The 24,807-nt window shown below is 41.2% G+C and overlaps 2 protein-coding genes across 2 annotated transcripts in view; one reads left to right on the top strand and one right to left on the bottom strand.

The window, feature by feature from the left end:
* Positions 1-11,221, top strand: part of ANP32B (acidic nuclear phosphoprotein 32 family member B) — a 43,510-nt gene extending 32,289 nt beyond the window's left edge. Inside the window, exons 3-7 of the mRNA XM_083355504.1 lie at positions 1,407-1,529; positions 2,570-2,693; positions 6,477-6,511; positions 9,118-9,178; positions 9,725-11,221. Of these exons, the coding sequence (XP_083211630.1) occupies positions 1,407-1,529; positions 2,570-2,693; positions 6,477-6,511; positions 9,118-9,178; positions 9,725-9,798 (417 nt within the window). The 3' untranslated portion in view covers positions 9,799-11,221. The remainder of the gene's footprint in view (positions 1-1,406; positions 1,530-2,569; positions 2,694-6,476; positions 6,512-9,117; positions 9,179-9,724) is intronic.
* Positions 11,222-11,448: 227 nt separating this feature from the next.
* CORO2A (coronin 2A) overlaps positions 11,449-24,807 on the bottom strand; it is a 67,665-nt gene continuing 54,306 nt past the window's right edge. Inside the window, exons 7-12 of the mRNA XM_083355502.1 lie at positions 22,387-22,491; positions 19,986-20,082; positions 18,961-19,073; positions 18,761-18,851; positions 15,486-15,745; positions 11,449-14,870 (exon numbers count right to left, since the gene is read on the bottom strand). Of these exons, the coding sequence (XP_083211628.1) occupies positions 14,739-14,870; positions 15,486-15,745; positions 18,761-18,851; positions 18,961-19,073; positions 19,986-20,082; positions 22,387-22,491 (798 nt within the window). The 3' untranslated portion in view covers positions 11,449-14,738. The remainder of the gene's footprint in view (positions 14,871-15,485; positions 15,746-18,760; positions 18,852-18,960; positions 19,074-19,985; positions 20,083-22,386; positions 22,492-24,807) is intronic.

The following is a 24,807-nucleotide window of genomic DNA, read 5'->3' as shown; positions in this document are numbered from 1 at the left end:
GATGTAAATGTAGTTAGAAAATAAAAAAGGCAGCCGGATACCATTGTGCCCAACCACATAACTAAAGCATGCATCAGCATAAATGAACCCAGAACACTGACCCTTCTCACAACAGGCAGTGGTAAGCACCATTTGGCATCTGGCAGGCAAAGCTTTAAACTGCCATTCACTTGAACCTTGGCCCGCAAGCAAGAGATCTCCAGATTTATTTGAAATAAATAACTTATTTGTTATATTTGAAATTTTACTCCTTTTTGCCCCACTCTTAGACATAATACACTTCTGAACTAATACAACACAATAGTCTTACATGCAACTGGCCCTTTGAAGGCAACCATGATGCTGATGTGGCAAAAGTTTCCAGGAAGCAGTTTCCTCCAACTTCTTCTGCCTTGAAAGATCTCTGGAGAGGAGCAGAAGGTGGCAGGGAAGCTGCATGAGGGAAGGCTGCTCCAACAAGCCAGCATCATGACCACGCATGATTGGAAATGGGGATTCCCTTTCAAGAAGGGCCAGCCCCCCTCATGCAGGACTGGGAAGTGCTGCTTCCTGCTTCCTCTTGCTCTCCAGAGATCTGTCAAGGCAGAAGAAGGAACACACACACACACACACACACACACTCTCCAAGCTTGGAGACTAGGAGAATATCTACATCTGAGCTAACAAACTACCAATCATGCCTGGGCTTGGGAAGAAGGCCCTTTCCATCCTCTGTGGATAAAAGTTCCTAAACTTGGAATGCAGCCTGTGTGCGTGTGCGTGTGCACATGCTTGGCTGCAGAAGTTTGCGGAGGTGAAGAGCTTGTGGGGCAACGAGTTGTCCCCACATCAAATTAGCCGGTGCAACTTGTTCTTTCCTGACCAGGTATCTTGAGTCAGCTGCACTGAGTGAGCAGCATTGAGCTGACCACGCCCACTCAGCCACACCTACTCGGTCACGCTCACTTGGTCATGTCCACCCGGCCCTTTGAGGGCAACCATAATACTGATGCGGCCCACAATGAAATTGAGTTTGACACCCCTGGTGTAAGGAAACAAGAAATATCCAAAAGACAATTTTCACTAAGTGCAGTTCTTGGGATTCCACAGAAGAAATCCATCTAGAAAACTGAACATGCATGCCTGTGTATCTTGATTTGTGTGACAGACTGGATCTTGTTTGACAGTACTGTATGGTTGTATTTCTTATAATGTAAATTAACAAGATATAATTCCTGGAAGCACTGCATTCTAGCTAAGTAGCCAAATTGTTTAAGCATCTCTTTGTTAGTCTGCTTTTTGTTAGTACTTGATAATGAAGAGTGCTTGGGCTACCAATGTTACTTACACTGCATCTTTAGACTTAAATTCTAATTGCATTATTGCTAATGTGTCATTTCCCCTTTGTATCTCTTTTCTCATTGCAGCTTCAACTTGCTGAGAACAGAATTTCTGGAGGCCTTGATGTATTAGCAGAAAAAGTTCCTAATCTCAAATATATAAATTTCTCTGGAAATGAACTGGAAAATATTGATACTTTGGAACCACTGGTATGTCATTAAAAGGTTACCATATCTCTCAGTGGGGTTAACAATACTGATACCAGTCGTCGATGTTGAATTCACACTAAATGTGTCCAAATCATATGTGTTACATTTTGTACATAACTGTAAGCATTTTGGGCCTAACCCCATTTCAGTAGCTAATATCTTGGAAAGGTATGTGCTTTCCTATGTGCGTAAAAAAATGCCAGTTCATCTTAAATCCAAGACAGCATTGAAATGTTTGTGCTAATTTATTCAAGATTATTATGTTTTCATGTTAATAGATGTAGTTTCTTTCTGATTAGATAACGCTTTTTGTCTGGTAGATTATAATTCTTAAATTGTTTTTGTACCTTACCAGAAAAAAATCAGAATATTAAAGCTGCTTAGATCAGTTGTGATGCCAGACAACAATAACTTAATGTTACAAATCATCCTAAAATATTAACTAATATGGAGTAATGTATTAAAATAAGAGGAAGTTATATTTATACACAGTCTGCTTTTACTATTATCCAATCTAGAATATAAGAGGTCAGTATGAGATAGAAAGAAGTTCCCTCATTGACAGGGAAGAAGGGACTCTTCATTATTATTATTTTTTAAAGTAACATGTCAAGGAGATGGCATCAGGCAGCATAGTCTGCTTGATCTTGTTTTTCTTTTCACACAAAGATCAGAAAGGGATCTTTAAATGAACTGAAAGCTTTAGATTAATTCACATTGAAGAGGGATTTCTTTAAAATGATTTAATAGTAAATAATAGCCTTCCTTTATGATCTTGACTAAATGAGAAATGTATATGATAATTTCAAAATTCAAGTCTTGTTCTTCTTCAGGGAAGTTAGGTTAATTACATTGTGAACTCATATTTAATTTGGGAATGTCATGAAATAATATACTGTATCAGCTCAGTACATGGCTTTCTTTATCTCTCTCCCCCCTCCGAATCCAAACTGAAATTATGAGCATATCTTGCTAGGTTTGTGTGTGATTTCAATATACTAATGATGCTTAAAACTAACGAAAGCATATTTTTAATTCAGAAAAAGTTGGAGTCTCTGAGGAGCCTTGACCTGTTCAACTGTAAAGTAACAAACCTAAAGGACTACCGAGACTGTGTCTTCACACTTCTTCCACAGCTCACATATCTGGATGGATATGATGAAGGTAAAGAGGCTTTTTCTTCAGATTCTGAAGTACTGTAGATGGTTTCGATGAGGAAGGTGAGATCAATCATATTAATTGTGGATTGGAAAGGGTTACTTCTTGGCTATGACCAAGGTCTGCCTAATGTAAATACGGCATTTGAGTCATTTGGAGCACCACATTAAATTAATTTATTGAATTTGAAATGTTCTCTGCACTATACAGTGGATATAAAAAGTCTATAAAAAACCCTGTTGAAATGCCATATTTTTGAAATGTAAAAATATCAGACCAAGATAAATCACTGCAGAATATACAGATATATAATTAGTTTTTATAGGAGTAGGAATAGGATGGGGTCAGGATTGGGGTTGGGATTTGGGTTAGGGTTGGGGTTGGGGTTTTTACAAATAACATTTTCAGTATTCAGCAAACAACATAATGTCTAGGTTCATGTGTTTAAAGAATAAAAAGACTGAGTAATAATTATCTTAATATGTTAATTAATCGCTCGTCTTCTTGCTGATATATATTCAAAGTTACATATCACATTCCTTGCTCTAACTCGTTTTTCTAACCATTGATAAAAGTTATCCTATGTTCTAAAATACACTGAGTCTCCTTTGTCTTTTATCTTTAAAGTCAATCTATCCATTTCTGCACACTCTAAAATTTTCTTAATTCTTCTTCAGTTGGTAAATTTTCATTTTTTCCAATATTGGACAAATAAAATTCTTGCTGCAGTTAGTATGTGTAGAATTAAATATATACAGTCTTTCTCATAATTTGCTCCTATTGTTTCTAACAAGAATAATTCTGGCTTTAAGTCTATTTATTTTTCAGTCATTTTCTCCAACCATAAATGTATTTTGAGCCAAAATCTTTTTGCTTTAGGGCCATGGTGGTGAATCTATGGCACACGTGCCACAGGTGGCACACAGAGCCCTCTCTGTGGGCACGCGCGCCGTCGCCCCAGTCGTAGGCCTTCAGCTGGGTTTTATAAAACCTTTTCGCTTTAGGCCTCTGCCACCGTGTGTAAAAAAAAAGGTTCAATCAATCAATTTCAATTTCTCGCGGGGAAAAAAGATCTCGCAAAGTTGGAATTGATTGCTTGAACTTTTTAGTCCCACCCAGTCTGCCATTACCACCACAGCCATGCCCACCCAATGGGCCACACCCACCCAGCACCCGCCAATATATAAATGGGGTTTGGGTTGCAGTTTGGGCACTCGGTCTCTAAAAAGTTCTCCATCATTGCTTTAGGGCATGTCCACCAGATATGGTAGTAAGTACTTAGTATTTGTTTGCATTTTCAACATTTGTTTGAAGTATTTTTAAACATTTTTGCTAATGTCACTGGTGTCATATGCCATCTGTAAAACATTTTATATAAGTTTTCTTTATATGCCACTGCTTTAGTTAATTTAACATTTCTTTCCCATAACTTTTGCCTGTTTTCTAATTCTATATTATATCCAAAGTTGTTTGCCCATGTTATCATTGTTTCTTTTACTTGTTCTTCCTCCATATTTAAGCTTAACAGACATTTATAGAGTTTCTTAATCAACTTTTCATTTGTTTTTAACAGTATCTGGTCAAATTCTGTCTTTTTCTTTATAAAATCCCATTGTTTTAACATCTTTTTCATATCATTTGGATTTGCAAATATGGCCACCGTGATAGATCAATACCTTGTTCTTGTAAATCTTGTCTGTCTTTCAATTTTCCTTCATTGTCCAAAATATTTTTATAGGTCACAACTTTGTCGTAATTAATTAAATTTGGGTAAGCAAAAGCTTTCTTTGTTGAAAGCCATCCAGGTATATTGATGTAAATTTTCGCTTTTATTTTTTCAGAATTTTTCCATCTTTAATATAACATATAAGTTGCACAATTCAATTAAAAAAGAAACTGAAATCTTTTAGGGAGAAAAACAACAATAAAAATATAAAATAACATGGTTGCATAATTGTGCACACCCTTAAAATGATACTTTGTTGAAGCACATTTTGATTTTATGACAGCATTCAATCTTTTGTGGGTAAGAGCCTATCAGCACATCTTGCTGGGGAATTTTTGCCCACTCTTCCTTGCAAAGTGCTCCAAATTTGTCAGATTATGAGGGACTCTCTTGTGTGCAGCCCTATTCTGGTCCCCCCACAGATTTTCAATTGGATTCAGGTGTGAGCTCTGGATGGGCCATTCCAAAACTTTGAACTTCTGGTGAAGCCATTCTTTTGTTGAATTGGATGTATGCTCTGAGTCATTGTGTTGAAAGGTGAAATTCCTCTTCATCTTCAGCAGAGGCCAGAAGATTTTGTGCCAAAATTGTCTGATATTTGGAACTGTTCATAATTCCTTTCATCTTGACTAAAGCTCCAGTTCCAGCTGAAGAAAGCAACCCAAAGGATAATGCTACCATCGCTATGCTTCTGTTCTACCCAGCCTATGTACGTCCTTGTTAAATGCACAAGGACAAAACCCCTTTTGACAAATAGGATGGAGACTCAGAAGAAAACAAAAAACCTTTTAATGTTGGTAACAAACCTGCCAAATGGTCCAAAAATAAAAGCAACAAAACACAATCCAAATGAAGAAAATTGTCCACACGAAACACAATGCAAAACAGAGTAGTATTCACCGGCAATACCAACAGACCATGATCCCATGAAATACTTTGGAACAGTTACCTTCAGCAACCAGCACCGCCCACACATTCCCCTTTTGTAACTCAGTCCTCAATGCCTTCTCCGGAGTCGCCCCATTGCCTCCCTCTGGCCTACTCACCTGGCCTGTCTTCATTTGCGGGCATCTCTCATGTCCTCCAGCTGTGCTTTCTCCGAGTCTGACCCAGTTTCCCCACCCAGCTGCGTCTCATCCTGATCACGAGCGGAAGGGCCAGGCTCTTCACTGGAATATAAGTCTTGGACCTCATCAGAGTCTTCCCCTGACTCCGATGGCTCCCCAGCCCCCTCCTCCTCGTCCTCAGATTCCCCAGACTCAGCTGTCGGGATCACGGGCTGGCACAGAATCACAACAGCTTCACTGTTGATATGGTGTATTTTTGGTGATGCACAGTGTTGTTTTTGTGCCAAACATACTTTTTGGATTTATGGCCAAAATTCAACCTTGATCTCATCAGATCATAACTAATTTACCCATATGCTTTTGTCAGACCTGATGTAGGTTTTTGCAAAATGTAGCTGGGATTGGATGTTTTTCTTTTTAAGAAAAGGCTTCCATCTTGCCACCCTACCCCACAGGTCAAACATATGAAAAATACATGAGACTGTTTTCACATGTAGTACATAACCAGTATATGCCAAAAAAATCCTGCAGCTCTTTTAATGTTGCTGTAGGCCTCTTGGCAGCCTCTTCTTGTTTTTTCATCATTTTGGAGGAATATCCAGTTCTGGCTAATGTCACCGTTGTGCCATATTTTCTCTACTTGTTGATGACTGTCTTCATTGTGTTCCATGGTTGGAAATTTTTTTGTACTTGACTGATACCTTCCAACAAAGAGATACCTTTGATGCTTTGGAAGCTCTTTGCAGACTATGGTTATTGCTGTAATAGATTGCAAATTATTAGCCCACCCTCTTTTAAACTGACAGTTTAAACTCATACTGCCTTTTAGATTGCTTAATTTATAAATTGCAAGTCTGAAGATAATTATGAAACATTGGTCGATATCAGTATGTGCTTTTATATATATATATAAAACTCTTCTTTCTCAGAAGATGATGATGATGACATATGAGTATGAGGACGAAAACGAGGATTTACTTTATGCTTTGTTTGTAGGAGATAAATCTGAAGAAGATGAAATTAGTGGAGAGGTTGGTTTAAAATATTGTTTTCTCTTTACTCTGCAGTAAAATGTTTGTGCTTCTTTATCACATTGCAAGAAGAGTAGCTATTCTGATTACTACTAGTAGTACTACTACAAGCATACCATCACACCCCAAAGGTCTCTGAGCCACTTACAACAGTCAAACAAAGAAATTACAATATAATCAGTGAAACATAAAAGTTGGATGGCAAGTGTGGTGAAGCGAAGGATTTCCCTCTCCCTTACCAAATGCCTGGGTGAAGAGCCACGTCTTCACAGCTCTTCTAAAACAACAGTAGAGTGGGGATCATCTGTGTTGTGAGGGGAACCTTGTTGCAGAGGACAAGCACTGCTATAGAAGGTGCACTTCTGAGGTCCCAATAGGCGATATTGTTTAATCAGTGAAACCTGGAGCATGCTGACCCTGCAGGATAAAATCAGCTGGGCAGATGCTATGGGAGACAGGTATTCTCTCAAGTAACCAGGCCTGTGCCACATAGGGCTTTGTAGGGTTTTGTGTTTTTTTTTTATAGGGAGAGCAAGCCAACACCTTGAATCATGACGAAAAGCAAACAGGTAACCTGTGCAGCTCACAAAGCAGAGGTACCATATTTTCCGGCGTTTAAGACGACTTTTTAACCCATGAAAATCTTCTCAAAAGTCAGGGGTCGTCTTATACGCCGGGTGCTGAAACTTTAGGGACAGGGCTGGCTGGAAAACCTGGAGCGGATCTCCCATTTAGTTTGTGCAGGGAAAGCGGGACCAATTGGAGTAGAAGCTGCAGTCTGTGATTTTTTTACAGTCTGGGGTCTGGGCGTCTTTCCTTCTAAAGTTGAAGAGCAGCTGTAGTCTATCCCAACTTGAAAGGCAGGTGGGGAATGCTGCAGCCAGAGCAGCTGCTTAGCTCTAAGGACACATTTGACTCAGGAACTGGGCGGGCTGGCTGGAAAACCTGGAATTAAAATAAAATAAATAAATAAATAAATAAAATGTGTAGTGTAACGAAGAGAAGGGTGAGGGGTGACATGATTTTTTAATTTTTATTTGGTGTGCGTTGGAAGAGGGGTAGTCTTATACGGCGAGTATAGCCCAAACCCTATAATTTAACAGGAAATATAGGGGGTTGTCTTATACGCCCAGTCGTCTTATACGCCGGAAAATACGGTATTAACATTGGCATCCCAGTGCTTGCCCTTTACTGCTCACACTGGGTTCTGGAGCAGTTCAAGCTTCTTAGTAGTCTTCAAGGGCAGTCCCATATAATGTGTTACGTTAGTAAAGCATTAATCGCAGGAGTCAAGCTCCAGGCTGACGTGGGCCTAGATGAGTTATCTGAAGGATTCCCTGATCTAGGAAACATAGCAATTGGTGCCCCTGATGCATTTATGGAAAGCCATCATGGTCACAGTCGCCACTTGCTCTTCAGGCAGGAGCTGCAAGTACAAGAAGGCTCCTAGGTTGCCTACCAACTTCAAGGGGAAGTACTACCCTATCCAAAGTTAAAGAAGGGAATATTTCCAGATCTGTTTGGCTCAAACACCTACATCCCTTGGTAAGATTGAGTCAGATATGGTTCCTCTCCTTCCAAACAAAAACAGCTTCCAGGCACTTGGGCAGAACATGACATCCTTACTTGGCTGGTCTGGGATCGAAAGATATACAGGTAGTCCTCGACTGATGACCACAGTTGAGCCCCAAATTTCTGTTGTTAAGCAAGACAGTTAATTTTGCTCCATTTTATGACCTTTCTTGCCACAGTTGTTAAGTGAATCTGCTTCCCCATTGACTTTGCGTGTCAAGTTACAGAAGGTGATCGCATGACCCCAGGATACTGCAGCCCTCATAAATATGAGCCAGCATCCAAATTTGGCTCACGTGATTTTGGGGATGCTGCAACGGTCATAAGTGTGAAAAATGGTCATAAGTCACTTTTTTCAGTACCATTGTAACACTGAATGGCCACTAAATGACCTATTGTAAGTCGAGGACTACCTGTATTAGGGTATTATCAGTATAATGATGTTGAATCCAAAGCCACCAGTTCATGTAGATAAGGAACAAAACTGATCCCTGAGCAGCTGAAATAATGACCCTTGGTTTGTTCTCATTGGTTGCTACAACATGGTAGCAAACAATTGAAGGCTGGATTACAACATATTACAGGGGTGTCAAACTCAATTTCATTGAGGGCCGCATCAGCATTGCGGTTGCCCTCAGGGGGCCGGGTGGGTATGGCCAGGGTGGGCATGGCCTACTGGATGGGCGTGGCTAGAGTGTGTATGGCCTACTGGGTGGGCGTGGCCAGCTCTACATCGTTCACATCAAGGGTGCCTATGGGGGCCTGGGCAGGAGTGGGACAGATCTGAGGGTCTCTGGCAGAAGGAGGGTCTCTGGGCCCGGGCCAAGGCAGTGGGGGTCGTTCCCTCACTGTTTCCCGGCCACATGAAACCACTTCGCGGGCCAGATCCGGCCCCTGGGCCTTGTGTTTGACATGTCTGACATATTATTATCAAGTGTTTTTCTAAAAAGTTTTGCTCACTGAGCAGAAAATGGGAAGCAGATAACAGGAGCAAAGGTATTTAGTTTCAAAGGCAATCCTGTTGTTATTTTTAGGAGGAAAAGGCTGGGTCTGACAGTGAAGAACATGACGATGACAAAGAAGAAAAGGAAGAAGGTATGTTATTTTTTTAATGCCAGTCTTTTTATTTTAGAAAATCTTAGGAAGGTAAAAGTATTGATAAAAGTACCAGTGGAAAAAGTGCAAGTTTGGAAGATGATAATAACGATGATGTGTTCGCCATTCAAGACTGGAATGCAGGTAACCATTACCCTATATCCATTTGTTTGACAACAATTATGGAGGCTTTAAAAAAATAGACCTAATTAGTTGTTGCAATATCTCTGTGGTCATATGATTGTGATGTGGCAGCTTGTGACCGTCCCTACTGGATTCCAGAAGCAATCACTCCTAGTGTTTAAGTGTATAAAACAACCATTAGCCGTTTTCTATATGTAGAGATGATTTTTTTTAAAAAAACCTTTCAGGTATTTTTAATTAAAACTGTTATTACCCCCAGTCAGCACGGTTAATAGTAAACAGTTTTGGGAGGTTTCTAAAACTTCTTCCTTTATGGAGCCTGTAATAGGCTTGTTGGATAATTCAACTGAATATACGCCCTTGGAATAGTCATCATGGAATGATTTTTCTCTTGTCCTGCAGATGAAGAAGAGAATAGCAAAGGTGAAAAGCGAAAAAGAAAGACAGATGATGAAGGGGATGAAGAGGATGACTAAAGTCTTCTGTGTCTCCAAAGGACTGTTGAGTGTTTCTTGGGGTACCCCTTGGATGATCTGTGACTTGAGGAGCACGTGTGGCACACCTGTTCTTCATGCTTTGCTTTCCCCTGCCTTCTTTTTCCTTTTCTAAGCCGTTGGATATTTTTTACATTAGGATGTTTTATGCAACAACAGAAAAAGTATTTTTAAGAACTTGAATTAAGTAAACGTTATTTGATAAAACTAATCTTGCAGTTGTTATATTCAGAGAGATTTGAAAATCTGTGCCTTTTTTTGGCTTAAAGTTGGTAGACAGGGTTGTGAATATTCTACATTTGTGAAATCAAACAAAATCTGGATTCTTTGATCTATGAAGTTTGTTTAGGATTAGGTAATTTATTTTGCTAGGCAAGTAAATAACCCAGGAAGCCTTGCTTCATCTTTCTCCCCAGCTTCACGGATTGCTGTATTACTAGTACAATTCACAGCGTAAGTAAATTTAGAACAGGTTTAACTTTTGATGTTTATGTGCTTCCGGCTTGTTGAGTGATCAGTTCCAGACTTGGAAGATTTTAGGTGTTCACAAAGGTTTTTATCTAGATGTGTTATTCAAATATTATTGTTTGTAGCCAATGATGTATTTTTTTTAGCTAGTTTGCGTAAGTATTTCAAATAGCCGAATACCTTTTCTATTAATTATCACTTTTCTTCAGCATATCCCAGTAAGGACCAGCTCCATTACTATACTAGCAGTGGTCATAAAAGAGTGTGTTTTTTTTGTTTTTTTGCAAAGCCATGCTAACATTATAATCCTATGCATATAGCATAGCAATAGCTTTTATTGTGCCCAGAGGAATTTGCTGCCCTGTGTAAAGGTTTCTGGCTTAATGTCCATGTTTCAATATTTGATAGAAATAACACATTCAGTACTAACGGTTGGTAGTGTTCTGATCAAAAGGTGAATTGTGGAATCTCTGTAAGTGAAATATCAGAGGATGTATTTCTAAAGTTTCTTTAAAATACATTTTGCAATCCTGCCGATCAGAAGTTTTGTTGTAAGGGAAGGTTCTAAATGCAGCCTTATTAAAAAGCCATTTGATTTAATTTCACCTTTAAGGGGGGGAAAAGATACATACATAGATTAAAACTATTGAGGTGTCACTGATGATGTATGGCATGTGTGATTAAACAATAGTAAAATGCTATTGTGGACTAGTAACTGGATTTAGTTACATGGTTGGTATAAGTATTAACAATGCTTAGCTTTTCCAAGATCATTCCTTGTATTTATTAAGTACAAGCCTTGTCATTCTTTCATATGTCCCCAATGGTGTTTCAGTTTCCTTGCTTTTAAATCACTGTAATAGGAAAAATACCACCACCCATGTATCTTTAAATATAGTTAGGCGCTATTTAATAAAGCATAATCAGTATGTCATCACTATATAGATTTTTCTTTTCTTTCCCTCTGCCTCAGAAAGCATGCATGACTAAAACACTGCTAAGCTTGTAAGCCACCCTGAGTCTTCGGAGAAGGGCGGGATATAATTGTAATAAAAAAATTTTTTTGGTCTGCATGTATTATTTCAAAAGTGTTTTTAAAAACAAGAGTAATTTTTAAAAATAAATTTCAAGTGCTATACAAGTCTTGGTAAACAGAACAAAAAGCAATACATATATACATTTTTCAAGTAGATTTGGGATTTTTCAACCCCTTTGATAAATGGCTAACATTGATCAAAGCAATACATAAAAATAGTCAAAAAAAATCAAAAAGTACACATTAGAAGTGCATTTTAAACCCCTTCCTTTATCTTAAGCTGACAAATACTTAAAATAATTTATTTGCCTGTAAACAAGATAAAAGACAAATTCCCAAACTGCAAGCTATCATCCTTAATCCAATAATGTACCTTACCCTTGTTTCTGTAATTGGCAGCATTTCTACTTTTGCAACCATGTTGCATATGTAGTTTCCCAAACATCTCTCTATCAGCTCATAATGTATTAATAATAAAAGATGGATTCATACCAATTGGTTGTTTAGTCTACATTCAGTCCCATTTTCCAAAAATATAAAGTGGTATATCTTATATATCCGAGATTAGCTACAGAAAATAGTAATTCTATTATTGTCTGCCCTACAAGGTAGCCCAAATCAGGAAACTGACCCCATAGGAAGATTGCAGCTATACTGTACTCTTCTTGTGATTAGCCTGTAATAGTAAAATCTTGCAAGTCTGATTGTTTTACTTCCCCATGCTTTATCCCTCTTTGCTGAGATAACGGTTCTTGCCTCTTTTCCCCAAGGCCATCTTTCTGATTCTCTACAATTATGCCCAAAGTTAAAATTTCAAGTCATGTTATGATTCATCTGGCTTATTTTCTAAATAATTGGAATTGCTTTAATGCCTTGATCACAACTGTAACCTATGCAAATGTATCAGTTGTTTTTAAGAGTACGAATTAAAATCCCATGAGCCCTTACTACCAATTACTGGGATTATTACAGAGGCCAATTCATTTTATATGCATAAAGCTTGGTAAATATAGAAGTTCCATTATGTCTTTCGTGCCATTGTGAATATTCCTTTTAAAGTATATTTAAGCAACACCAACTGGAACACTAGATTACAGAATGTGAAATCTCAGGGATCTACAACTCTGATTTTTTTCCCCCCTGTACTTACTTTAACCCAAAATGTGCCATTTCCTTCTGCTATATAGGTCGTCTTCAACTTACAACCACAATACAACTTTTCTTGTCACAGCTGTTAAGTGAATCACTGCAGTTGATAAGTTAGTAACAAGGATGTTAAATGAATTTGAGTTCCCCATTGACTTTGCTTGTCAGAAGGTCACAAATGTGATCACATGTTGCAACCATCATAAATGCATGCCAGTTGCCAAGCGCCCGGATTTTGATCACATTGACCACGGGGATGCTGCAATGGTCATGTGAAAAATGGTCGTAAGTCCATTTTTTTCAGTGCCATTTAAATTTGAATGGTCACTAAATGAACAGCTGTAAGTTGAAGACTACCTGTATGTACATATTAGCTATGAGATGGGTTCCTGCTCGAAAAAGCAATGGGGAAGTGAGGGAATAGTATAGAAAAAAAAATATGGGAAGGACATGCTTGAGCAATTTTATCGACCCACTAGGACAGCGACCCCCCCCCCCAACCTTTTGGGCGCCAGGGACTGGTTCTGTGGAGAGGTTTTCCTATGGACCGGAGAGGGTGTGGTTTTGTATGCTGCCTGCATCCCTCGGATGGGACTTCGCTTGTTTGTGCGGCCTGGTCTTTGGCAGGCCCCAGACCGGTGCCCGTCCATGGATCAGAGGTCGGGAACCCCTGCATTAGGGAATGTCACAATTGAACGATGGATTCAAAGAAATGATTCAACTTTGGTCTTGAAGGAAAAAGAGGGTAAAAAAGAACTGTAAGGGAAAAGAATGTTAAGTTCTACAGGCTAAGCGATAAAACACAGAAGCAGTACAGAGGGAGGGTGAACAGTGGTATTTCTGTATTAAATGTTTATACAATATTCCTCAGTTTGATTACAGCCCAGTCTTCTGGTACTAATTCTAAATTTCTATTTTTTGGGGAGTTTCCTTAAATCTTGCACAAATATCTTAAACTCTAAAAGCAATTGTATCTTACAATTTTATTATGTCTGGTGCAGCTTTAGGTATGTTTTTTTTTCCCCCAAATTTTTCAACCATTTTGTACACGAACATTTTCAGCATTCACGATTGAGGAGAAATTTATGTTAGCAAAAGTCATGTAACACCCCCCCCTCCCCCCTCCATCTTGGGCTTCATAATCTTTGGAGTAGTTGATCCTGCTCTCAAACCATTGTTGGTGGCAGTGCTTTGCATAGTCTATCATAGAAATCAGCAAGGAAACAAACATGAGGTGAAATATTAGTCATAGGCATCAAAACAGCAAGCGAAAAATCTGAAAAGAAAGTTTTGCAATTTGACAGTTGTGGAAAATGTGTTTCTGATAAACAGGTTGATAGAGGATTATCAGAATTACGTTTCTTCACACTTCTGGATACTGAACTGCAATATGCCTATAAGATCTGGTACAACATTCAGAGTAATAAAGGAGGAAAGATTTGGTGAGTAGAAAACTCAGCTTCAGACAATTGGAAGAAAGCCATCTTAAGAGCATTAGTAACTCAACTCCTACTTGATTTAAGGCATGAAGTGATCCTTAGAGATTATGGATAGAGATGGAAGACACATTGACTTGGTCTACAGAACCCTTCCACTCTGGCTCTGATAAGACCACTTCAGTAGGAGCGGTCTTTATTTTCTCCACTTCAATAAAAAGCATTCAATTCCACAGCCCTGGCTCTCAGAAGCATCTATTTCTGAATTCCTTTTTAAATTAATGACATCTATCTCTTTGGTCCTTATCTCCTAGGCATAAACAGAATTTTAGAAAGTGATGACTCATAAAGCTTAAGAGACGGCTGATGGTTTAGATTCCCACATAAACTCCGCTTGGTTATAGGAAACAAAACTGATCCAGTGCAAAATAATTCGTGATCTATCCAAGAATGCAGAACAATAAGAATCCTGAACAATTCCTATTTTGGTTCATCACGATGTGAAAGAGTTGAGTGCTAAAGTCCAAGCAACCGTACTTCCAAGTTCAGTTATCTACTGGGGACTGAAAGGATGTTCATATCCAGGCAGGTCTGCCCTCACTTTGAAACACCTCCAACTGAGTTATCATGGGACTACTTGGAGTGTCCTGCAAAGAATGAATCCGATAAATAGAGCACCACAACCCCCCCCCCCAGTAAATTCCAGCTTGCAGGATATGGGCACTCATGGTAGGCAATAGATTGCCAATAAATCTGAAATTCTCCTCCTAATCTGTAATTTCCAAAATATAATAATTTCTGGCAACATCTGTTTTGAGACTTCAAATGGTAGCCGGTCAAAATCGGTGAGAATCCACATGAAGGTTTTTGATCTCAAGCTGCAGCTGTTTGATCTGGATATCCCGCTGGATCAGCACTTCACGGAGCCGCCGAATCTCTTCTTGCTGTCGATAAAACATCTGTAGCAGCTGGAAAGTAAAGACTACATATGTCATTTGTGTAATCACACATTAAAATCATCTGATATCTACGTGAAACTACAGTGTCAAGAAAATGACTGATGAAAATTTAGACACAAATGAGTATTCTAACGTGAAAATGGGATGCTTATACAAGAAAATGCTATTTTTTTAAAAAAAAACATGCAGATTATGCTAAACAGTATCAGAAAATATAATAAATATATCAATTCCTCCTCTAATATACCAACATGAAAAACTGGCAGTGGGTTTAGGATCCAGTTTACCCATCAGCTACTCTTGCAGCAGAATATCCTTCATACTTCCCATGCTGTCATTCATTCCTCATCTACTATTAGATATCTGAAATTGAGTGAGAGGAAGAACAGAATAGAAATGTGTTTTATCTTGACCTCTGTTCAAGTGTGAGGTCACAGCTGTAACAGAATCGGTGAATTGAGCAGAAAAGAGAGAGGCTTCTAAGAAATAACTATGTCACTTAAATCCAGTGAGGCATGCCCTTGTTTCCTACCTTGCTTGTACTTCCTGAGAAAGAAGCTATTTTTTTTCTATTTTATCTCATTTACTCACTAACATAATTTTTTCTGGGTCACACCACTGTACCTCATTTTCTGTTTTAGGTGGAGGACATTCATAAGTATCAACGCCGTTAGATAACTTCATTAGTCTGTTTTGCTGTTGTCTTTCCTCAGTCTTCCTGGTCCCCCATTTCTCGTGGATTTTATTCAACTTTTCGGTGGTATCAGTCACTCTGTCCCGGCCCTGAACAGGCTTAGTTGCTTCCAGGGCAATCTCCTTTTCAAGAAATGGTGGTAAAGAATTCAAGATCACAGAACCTGGTCTCAAAGACATCAAGACAGGACCTGCAGGCCACAGAGAAGAGTAATTTTGTCTCAAGCAAATAGGAACAATAGCAACCAGTACTGAGTGGTCCTCAGAACCAAGCCATTAAATGCAAGAAAAAAAATTCATTCATTCCAAGAAGGGCATTGAGATCACTTTGTGTGCTAGGACAATGTACACAGCACCAAAGCAAAACAGTTTTGATTCGAAGCAAGTTGGTTCCCTCAATCCACACTATTTAATTCAAATTTAGGAATATTGCATCGTCTTGGGGTTTGGTATAGAGCAAGACCAGGTGAAATACAGCAATAGACCTCACCCACAATGAAATTGACTGGAGTTGATACCTTTCTATTATATAACAATACCAGGATAGCAGATGCTGCAATAACCCAAGAAGAGGGGATAATCCATTGTCAAAAGACCTGAAGGAAGAATTCTAAAGTAAAGGTAAAGGTTCCCCCGCACACGCGTGCTAGTCGTTTGCAACTCTAGGGGCTGGTGCTCATCTCTTGTTTCAAAGCTGAAGAGCCAGCGCTTGTCCGAGGACCAGTGGTGTAGCATGGGGGGTGCAGGGGGGGCCGGCCGCACTGGGCGCAACATCTGGGGGGGGCGCTCGGCGACAAATTCCTAATTTGCATTTAGAGGTGCAGATTGGCACACGCAACTTTCCTTTTCAATCTGGATCCTAGTTTTTGGTCTTGGGGCTTTGCATGAAGGATGACCGTCCTTTGCTGTTCCCGCTTGGAGCACTTTAGCATTGCTCGGCGGCGCCCCAGTCGCCCCCTCCCCGCAGCGCTTCAGTGGAGGAGTTAAGCGCAGAGTTTTTGCGCCTAGAGAGGAGAAAGGGGGGCTGGGAATCCAGCTTCCTGCCCCTCCATCTCCCCTTCCTGGTCTCTCGACGCCTCTTACGCCAGGGCTGCGGAGGTTCCCCTGGTGGGGGAGGGGCGCCAGGTGGGCAAGGAGGCTCCGAGAGGGGGAGGGCAATCAGGAGGGGGGAATCCCCGGGGGGGGGGAAGGGGAGGAGGGATTCCTGTGGCGGGGGAGGGGCGCCAGGTGGGCAAGGACGCCGCGAGAGGGGGAGGGAATAGGAGGGGCGGGAAGGGTAGGAGGGATTCCTGGGAGAGCCAGGTGGGTTTCCCCCAGTTGCGCCCTCTCCCCTTCCGAGTCTCCGCCTTTCCTCGCGAGTTTTTCTGCTCCGTGGGAAGCGCTGCGCCTTCGCTTCTCCTCCTGGGTTGCGGCTTCCACGAACGGCTCTCCGATCCCCTTCAGATCCTTCCCCAGCCCCACCTCTTGGCGCAGCCCGGCTCCACGCCTGGGAGATCCTGGTGTTTCCCGGAAGGTTGGGCACCCCCGTTCCCATGTTCGGAGGAAATAAAATAATTTTAGGTCAAGTGACAGGTCTGGGAGCTCTAATTGCCTCCACTTCTCTGAGATCGTTCTCAAAACAACTCAAATGCAACTGATTGATGTTGAAAGGACAGTGGGAGATCCAGGGAAGAAAGGAGGAATTTGTTTTATGACTTTTACAAGCAAAATGTTAGAACTGGATTTCCCACTTCTGTACCCACATGGCTTTTCAGTACCGTATTCTCTTGGAGGAAAAAATAAACCCAGGAGTTTCTCTTGTTGACTATCAGAGTGGGGCAGTTGACAGATACAGAAATGAGCAGGCACTGTGTAACTTACTGTAAATAAGAAGCTGTTTGAGGCTTTATAGAAGTAAAATAGAATATAGATTATTAACAAAGTGCTTTGACATTTTAACTTTGCTGTTGGTTCACCTGTTAACTACTTTGCCTCTCTATCTACCAAGTAGATTAAGGTCAAATTGGTTGTAAATAGAAGTAGAACTTCATAAATTTTGGGCCTACTTCGTAAGGGAAGGAAAGTAATATTGCTCCAATATATTTATGAATATTCAAATGGAGGGGAATAATATATGTAAATCTGGTTTTGTCTTATTGATGCACATATTTTCCTTCTATTTGAATGTTCTGTATATCCTCCGCTGTGCCGCCCGCCTCCTGGCACAGCCTCGGGTCCCGGCGCTTCTGCCGCACGTGAGGGAGGGGATGCCGGACCTTCCCCCTTTTCCCGGGGGAGGCGTGGGTGGGGGGTGCGGCGGACGCCCAGGATGCGGGGCTCCTTGCGGCAGACTCGAGTGCTAAAATCCACGGGTTAGGGGGTGCAAATTACTTGCCTTGCCCCGGGTGCTGACAACCCACGCTACGCCACTGCCGAGGACGTCTCCGTGGTCATGTGGCCGGCATGACTAGACACCAAAGGCACACGGAACACTGTTACCCTCCCACCATAGTGGTCCCTATTTTTCTACTTGCATTTTTATGTGCTTTCGAACTGCTAGGTTGGCAGAAGCTGGGACGAGTAACAGGCGCTCACTCTGTTATGCGGCACTCGGGATTTGACCCGCCAAACTGCCGACCTGATCGACAAGCTCAACATCCTAACCCACTGAGCCACCGCGTCCCTTGAATTCTACTCCATACCTACAGTATTACACAAGTAGTTGAACTTAGCTCTTCTTCCAAGATAGTTGGAACTCATTTTATGTTCAAAACAACCTAGATGTAGACTAGTTATTTAAGATTGTGGATAAAAGTATTGTCGTACCACAGATTAATTGGATACAAAACACACAATGAAAACTTTGGGTGCTTTCTCACAGCTGACCTTTGTGCATTATTGTTTTGGGTCCCATGACATTTACAATTTCAGTCTTATGGCTGAATAAATTGTGTGGATCCTTCACATGCACACCTCTATAGCAAATAGCTAAAACGTTAGGCGTGATACAGCTTAGAACTGAGATATAGAGAACATTATTGCTTTAATTGCTGAAGGTCATGGCCAGTTTATTACGATAATGCCAAACATTGCGATCCAGATTATAGTACTGCTATTATTGCTGGCCTCCAGCCTTAGCGTAGATCTGCCTTTAATGTAATGTGATGCAGACAGATAAATGAGCAAAATGTTTTGTTTCTGACAGTTCAAGTAATTGTATCACAAACCTTTATTAGTGCCATTCAGCCAGTCTTGTGCTGTCAAGGCTGGCTGGACCCCAGCTGTCATTGGATAGATGTCTTCCTGGTACGATTCAGACTGCAAAGGAATAGGAGAGTAGAGTCCCATTTCCGTATCTGGGGAACTACAGTATCCTCAAAATGAAGCCCCTCCCTGCCACATTGCCAAAGAAGAGATATCCACTCACCCGGCGAGGCACAATCATAGAAATGGGTTCAATCAGGCTTTTGACCGGAATCAGTTTATAAAACCGGAAGATCTCACAGGCACAGACATCGAGACCCCTCTTGGGCATAACACCTGAGAGCAGTAAAAAAAAAAAAGTTATGACAAGTTCCGCCAAAACATAGGTTTGGGAAATCCAACTGCTGCTCTTCTCTTCTGCAGAATAGTCATGGAGGAAGGAAACAGAGAAAGCTGAAATCTTTCCCCTGACCAGTGCTACGCCCCAGGCCTAGCCAATTTTTTTAAAGAGAACAAATTACTTCCATTTGTAATTTAATTTTAAAAAATGTAACTAAAGTGATGTTTCCTTTTTCTGATCTTGTCCGAAATTGCTAGGTAACCACTTGAAAACCCCCCTGTCTCTTCTCGTTCCAGCCACTTCATTGCATTTCTCTTTCAGTCCTGTGGTCTAAGAGCTTGTGGAAGATTAATGTACCCATAATTATAATAACTTCTATAGTTGGAGTCTTGGGACCATCCACTCTCCTTCTATCCATGCACAATCAGTCTTTTAAGAAGGAGACTTTTTTGCTCTTCCAAACAGACTAGATAGAACCGCTTACAAGAGTTGGAAGCAGGTGAAAAAGCAATTGTCAGAATTCTCTTGTCCTCCTGGCAAAGGTTTTCATTCAATCTTCCACTATCTGGTTCCTCCAGATGTGCTTGTCTACAATTTCCATCACCTCCTGCCAACACAGCCAGTGTCAATGGTGAGGAAGGATAATTTGAACCGTAATTCAACATATCAGGAGAACAGCAGGTTGGGGAAGGCTGGTTTAATCAATATTCTGAGAAATAAAGACACGGCAAAATGAATGCCATGAGCCAATGCTGTGCAGCCATGACAAAAGTGAAGCAAGGGAAAATAGGCCAATGCTTACTGTCTGCCTGTAACCAGCTGCCCCTCCCTCAATGCATCCGTTGTTCACAGGCCCCCTGTTCTAGTTCCTCAGCATACAAACTGCAATGAAATGGCTGCAAACTTACCAATTCCTTTCTGAGGGAAAGGAGAGCGATATTCCATCAGGTAAAGTAGGTATGGTTTCTCCACATTTATCTCATAGTACCTGATGTTCCCATCTCCCTAAAGACAATTGTTAAGAGATACACATTCAGTGGAGATAGATAGATAGATAGATAGATAGATAGATAGATAGATAGATAGATAGATAGATAGATAGATAGATAGATAGATGATAGATAGATAGATAGATGATAGATAGATAGATAGATAGATAGATAGATAGATAGATAGATAGATAGATAGATAGATAGATAATTCTTTACAGCAGAGAAGCCTGAACTGAGGTAGAGGGGAGCAAGTTCATATAAGACTTCATTTTTAAAAGGAAGTCACTCTGGGATGGATCTGGAAAAGCCAGGATTACACTCACGATGTGGACTTGATTAAATTATTCTTGGCCATCCAGAATAACATGTGGCTTCTCTTTGTTGAGCCATGGCAATCGGACTTCTTTTCTTGTTGTTTTAAATGTTTCTCTGCTCATACAAGTAGCTTCTTTAATCTGAGGAAATTGGTTAGGAGATTCTCAGATACGTCCTCCAAGGAGGTTTCACTTTATTACCTAATCTGGATAGGCTTGTCAGGGATAGGCTTGTCAGGCAAGACGAGAAACAATGGATGAAAACTAAACAAGGAGAAAAGCAACCTAGAACTAGGGAGAAATTTCCTAACAGTGAGAACAATTAACCAGTGGAACAACCTGCCTTCAGAAGTTGTGGGTGTTCCATTACTGAAGGCTTTTAAGAAGAGACTGGACAGCCACTTGTCTGGAATGATACAGGATATCCTGCCTGAGCAGGGAATTGGACTAAAAGACCTCCAAGGTGCCTTCCAACTCTGTTATTCTGTTATTCTGATCTTAAATCTTAATCAACCACCTCACGGGTTCACCAAGGAGGCCACACATAAGAACCCACTAGGTAAAGGATTTAGGAGTTGGAGCATTTCCATCCCAATAACACTCTGCCTACTCACCTAACAAGTATATCCAGATTAGATGAGAAATAGGGCAAAAGCCAAGGCCATGTTCTAGATCAGAGGTACCCAACCTTTTGGGCACCAAGGACCGGTTATGTGGAGAGAGGTTTTTCCGTGGACAGGAGGGGGAGCGGTTTTGTGTGCTGCCTGCATCCTGCAGATGGGACTTTGCTTGTTTATGCGGTTGCTGGCATCCCGCAGCCCGGTAGTGGTCCACAGACCGGGGGTTGGAGACCCCTGTTCTAGATCAGCAAAAATTATATAACAAATATAACTATCCTCCAGTTTTCCTGAGAGTTATAATGAGCGCAATCAGTCTTGGAGATTGGCACCATTATAGGTTTCTTATATATCCTCGATCTGTGGCTAACAGCACATCCACATCCTAAATTCTGTCAGTAAAAAAAGTGGGAGAGGAGAATCAGAAAAATTGCAATATTGGACAAGCAGCACATTGGAGTAGCATCTCCTATCCTCAGCCAAGAGGACTTATAAAACAAGAGTTTTTGTTGGGAGGGAGCTGGCAGGCAATACATCAGTGGGAATTCTGGGAGTTGAAGTCCACACAGTTTAAAGTTGCCCAGGTTGAGAAATAGTGCTCTGCAGAATTTAACTTATTACAGCGCCGATTGTATTGCTTTGCAACTTTGCAGCATATTGTCACAGCTAATTATTTCAAACCAAGATCATGGCATCTGGCCCTCTCAATTCCTGGCAGATAGATGGGGAAGAAATGGATGTAGTGACAGATTTTATTGTCCTGGGCTCCAAGATCACTGCAGACGGGGACTGCAGCCAAGAAATTAAAGGACGCTTGCTCCTGGGAAGGAAAGCCAAGGCAAATCTAGACAGCACACTAAAAAGCAGAGACATCACCCTGCCAACAAAAGTGCGTATAGTCAAGGCTATGGTCTTCCCACTTGCAATGCATGGCTATGAAAGTTGGACCATAAGAAAGGCTGAGTGTCAAAGAATTGAGGCCTTTGAACTATGGTCCTGGAGAAGACTCCTGCGAGTCCCTTGGACTGCAAGGCGATCAAACTGGTCAGTCCTAGAGGAGATCAATCCTCACTGCTCTTTACAAGGCCAGATCCTGAAGCTAAGACTCAAATACATTGGCCACCTAATGAGAAGGAAGGACTCACTGGAGAAGAGCCTAATGCTGGGAAAGATTGAGGGCAAGAGAAAAAGGGGACGACAGAGAATGAGGTGGCGGGATGGAATCACTGAAGCAGTAGTCGTGAGCCTAAATGGACTCCAGAAGATGGTAGAAGATAGGAAGGCCTGGAGGAACGTTGTCCATGGGGTCGCGATGGGTCGGACATGACTTCACAACTAACAACAACAACAACAATTATTTCAACTTGGTCTATGGATAAAACTCACCTTGCTTAACACATATAACATATGTGTGTCTGTATCATAGAAAGGAAATAGGAGGCCTGATGACCCATCCACATCTTCCTCATGTAAAGGCACAGAAAGATCATCCTGTATATACAGAGCATGGAAACAGAAATTACTGCTATGTTTTTACTGCTATTTTTTTACCCCAAAAAAATCAGAGAACGCAAATAATGACCGTACCCCGCCCCTCCAAATGGACTGTATTCTCCCTGCAATGAAATGTTTGAATTTGTGCTAAAAAAACACCTCAGGTAGGAACTCCAAACAAACTAATTAAATAGCTTTTACAAACAGGTCCAAGACATGGTGCTGTGGTTTTTTTTTTGCTGAAGTCCTGTTTGGAATCAGAAGGGCAGGAAGGTAGAATTTTGAATCATAGCAGTTCTCACTGCCAGGAATAATGCAAAGCAGACTTTCTTGTCACAAAGAGAACTCAGGTTATCTGGGCTTGGGGGAAAAATATAACTGAGGCATCAATATCATCTCAAGCAGCAACACAGGGAGCTGCAATGTTAGGACATAAATATGACAGGAGTGAAATCTTAAGGCATTCTGCAGGCTTGGCTTCCTCCTGGCCCTTTAAATGAGGTGCCTCTAGCAGTGAATGGGCATTCTACCCTATGATTATACGTCAAGTGGAACCTTCACTTTTCTTCATGTCTCTACACTTTAAGGCAGGGCTCTCCAACCTTGGCCACTTTAAGACTTGTGGGCTTCAACTCCCAGAATTCCTCAGCCAGCTGGCTGAGGTATTCTGGGAATTGAAGTCCACAAGTCTTAAAGTGGCCAAAGTCGGAGAGCCCTGCTTTAAGGGATTAAATTAAAGACTATGGACTGGTTGATGTTGGTGGTGTTATAGGGGTGAGCTAATCGGTGTTGTGCATTTCCAGCTTCTGCTGGAAATACGTAGTACTCTGTGTGATTCCCTCACCCGAGAGATGGCTGCTGAATCTAGGGGAAAAAATTAAGTGCATATGAATCAACCATCTGAAAGGCAATCCCAGAGCAATGCACTATTTTGGAAATGTTCCAGGATTTACCTATAATTACCAATTGTGTTCTGATCAATATACATTTGCAGTAAGAATTTTCAAATTCAAGCAGACTCGGATGACAGAAATCAATTAAGTGCAAACCACACGCTTGGACTGACGCAGGTGTATTTGGAAATTTATTAGGGCATGTGTCCTTTATGAGAAGAATGATACATTTTCACCCCCTGCAGACAGTTATATGGGAATGATTAATATTTGTCTATTAAGGCCCCATTGAGGCCCAGAAGATCTGTGCATAAAAGAACCAGCTGCTTCAGAGGCTGTGATGTAATAGGAGAGCACTTGGATTAAACGAAAGCAGGGATGTCAAACTGCCAGCCCACGGGCCGGTTGCATCACGCAGAGGCTGTGCCCACAACAGCACCGGCAATGCAAAAAAAGTTGCGATATGTTGCAACACGTCACGTGATGCGGCGACACCCGTGAACTAAAGGATTCAGAATGCAGCTGTTCTAGATCTCTCCAGCAAGCAAAGTGAGAGAGATCATTTTCAAAGCAGAGTTCTGAGTTCTCTATCTTAATTTGAACTGCAACAACTTTCCAGTCTAACCCAAATTCTGGTCAAAGTAAAGCAAACACAAGAACTAAGGACCAGTTTAGGCAATCAGTTTAGGCTCCTCCTTTTAAAGCAGCAAGATACTTACAGTATATTATATAACTGTCCCCAAATTCTGAAGGGCATTAACCTTCAATGCACTTCCCACAGCAGTTTTATAGGACTGATACAAAAAATGCTATATAAACTGAGATTATGCCCCCATGGACAAGGGGCCATTGAAACTACAGCTCATGTCTTGCTATACGGTTATCTTCTATAAGGACTCACAGACTGTCTTTCTAACACAGGGGTGTCAAACTCAATTTCATTGAGGGCCGCATCAGCATTGTGGTTGCCCTCAGGTGACCAGGTGGGTATGGCCAGGGTGGGCATGGCCTACTGGGTGGGCATGGCTAGAGTGTGTATGGCCTACTGGGTGGGCGTGGCCAGCTCTACATCGTTCGCATCAAGGGTGCCCATGGGGGCCTGGGCAGGAGTGGGACAGATCTGAGGGTCTCTGGCAGAAGGAGGGTCTTTGGGCCAGGGCCAAGGCAGTGGGGGCCGTTCCTTCACTGTTTCCAGGATGGCTTCACGGGCCACATGAAACCACTTTGCGGGCCGGATCCAGCCCCCGGGCCTTGTGTTTGACATGTCTGTTCTAACACCTCACTTAATAAAATACCCGGGAAATGCTCCTCTCTCTTATGTACAACTACTGTTATTAGATCAGCATAAGGTAGTTTCTTTGAATGTGGCCAAATTTTGTTAGACTGTATGCAGAATTAGGCAGACTCTAACTGCCCACTG

Source organism: Vipera ursinii (genome assembly GCF_947247035.1).
Source record: "Vipera ursinii genome assembly, chromosome: 2".
Lineage (NCBI taxonomy): Eukaryota > Metazoa > Chordata > Lepidosauria > Squamata > Viperidae > Vipera > Vipera ursinii.
This window is presented reverse-complemented; position numbering and strand designations above follow the sequence as displayed.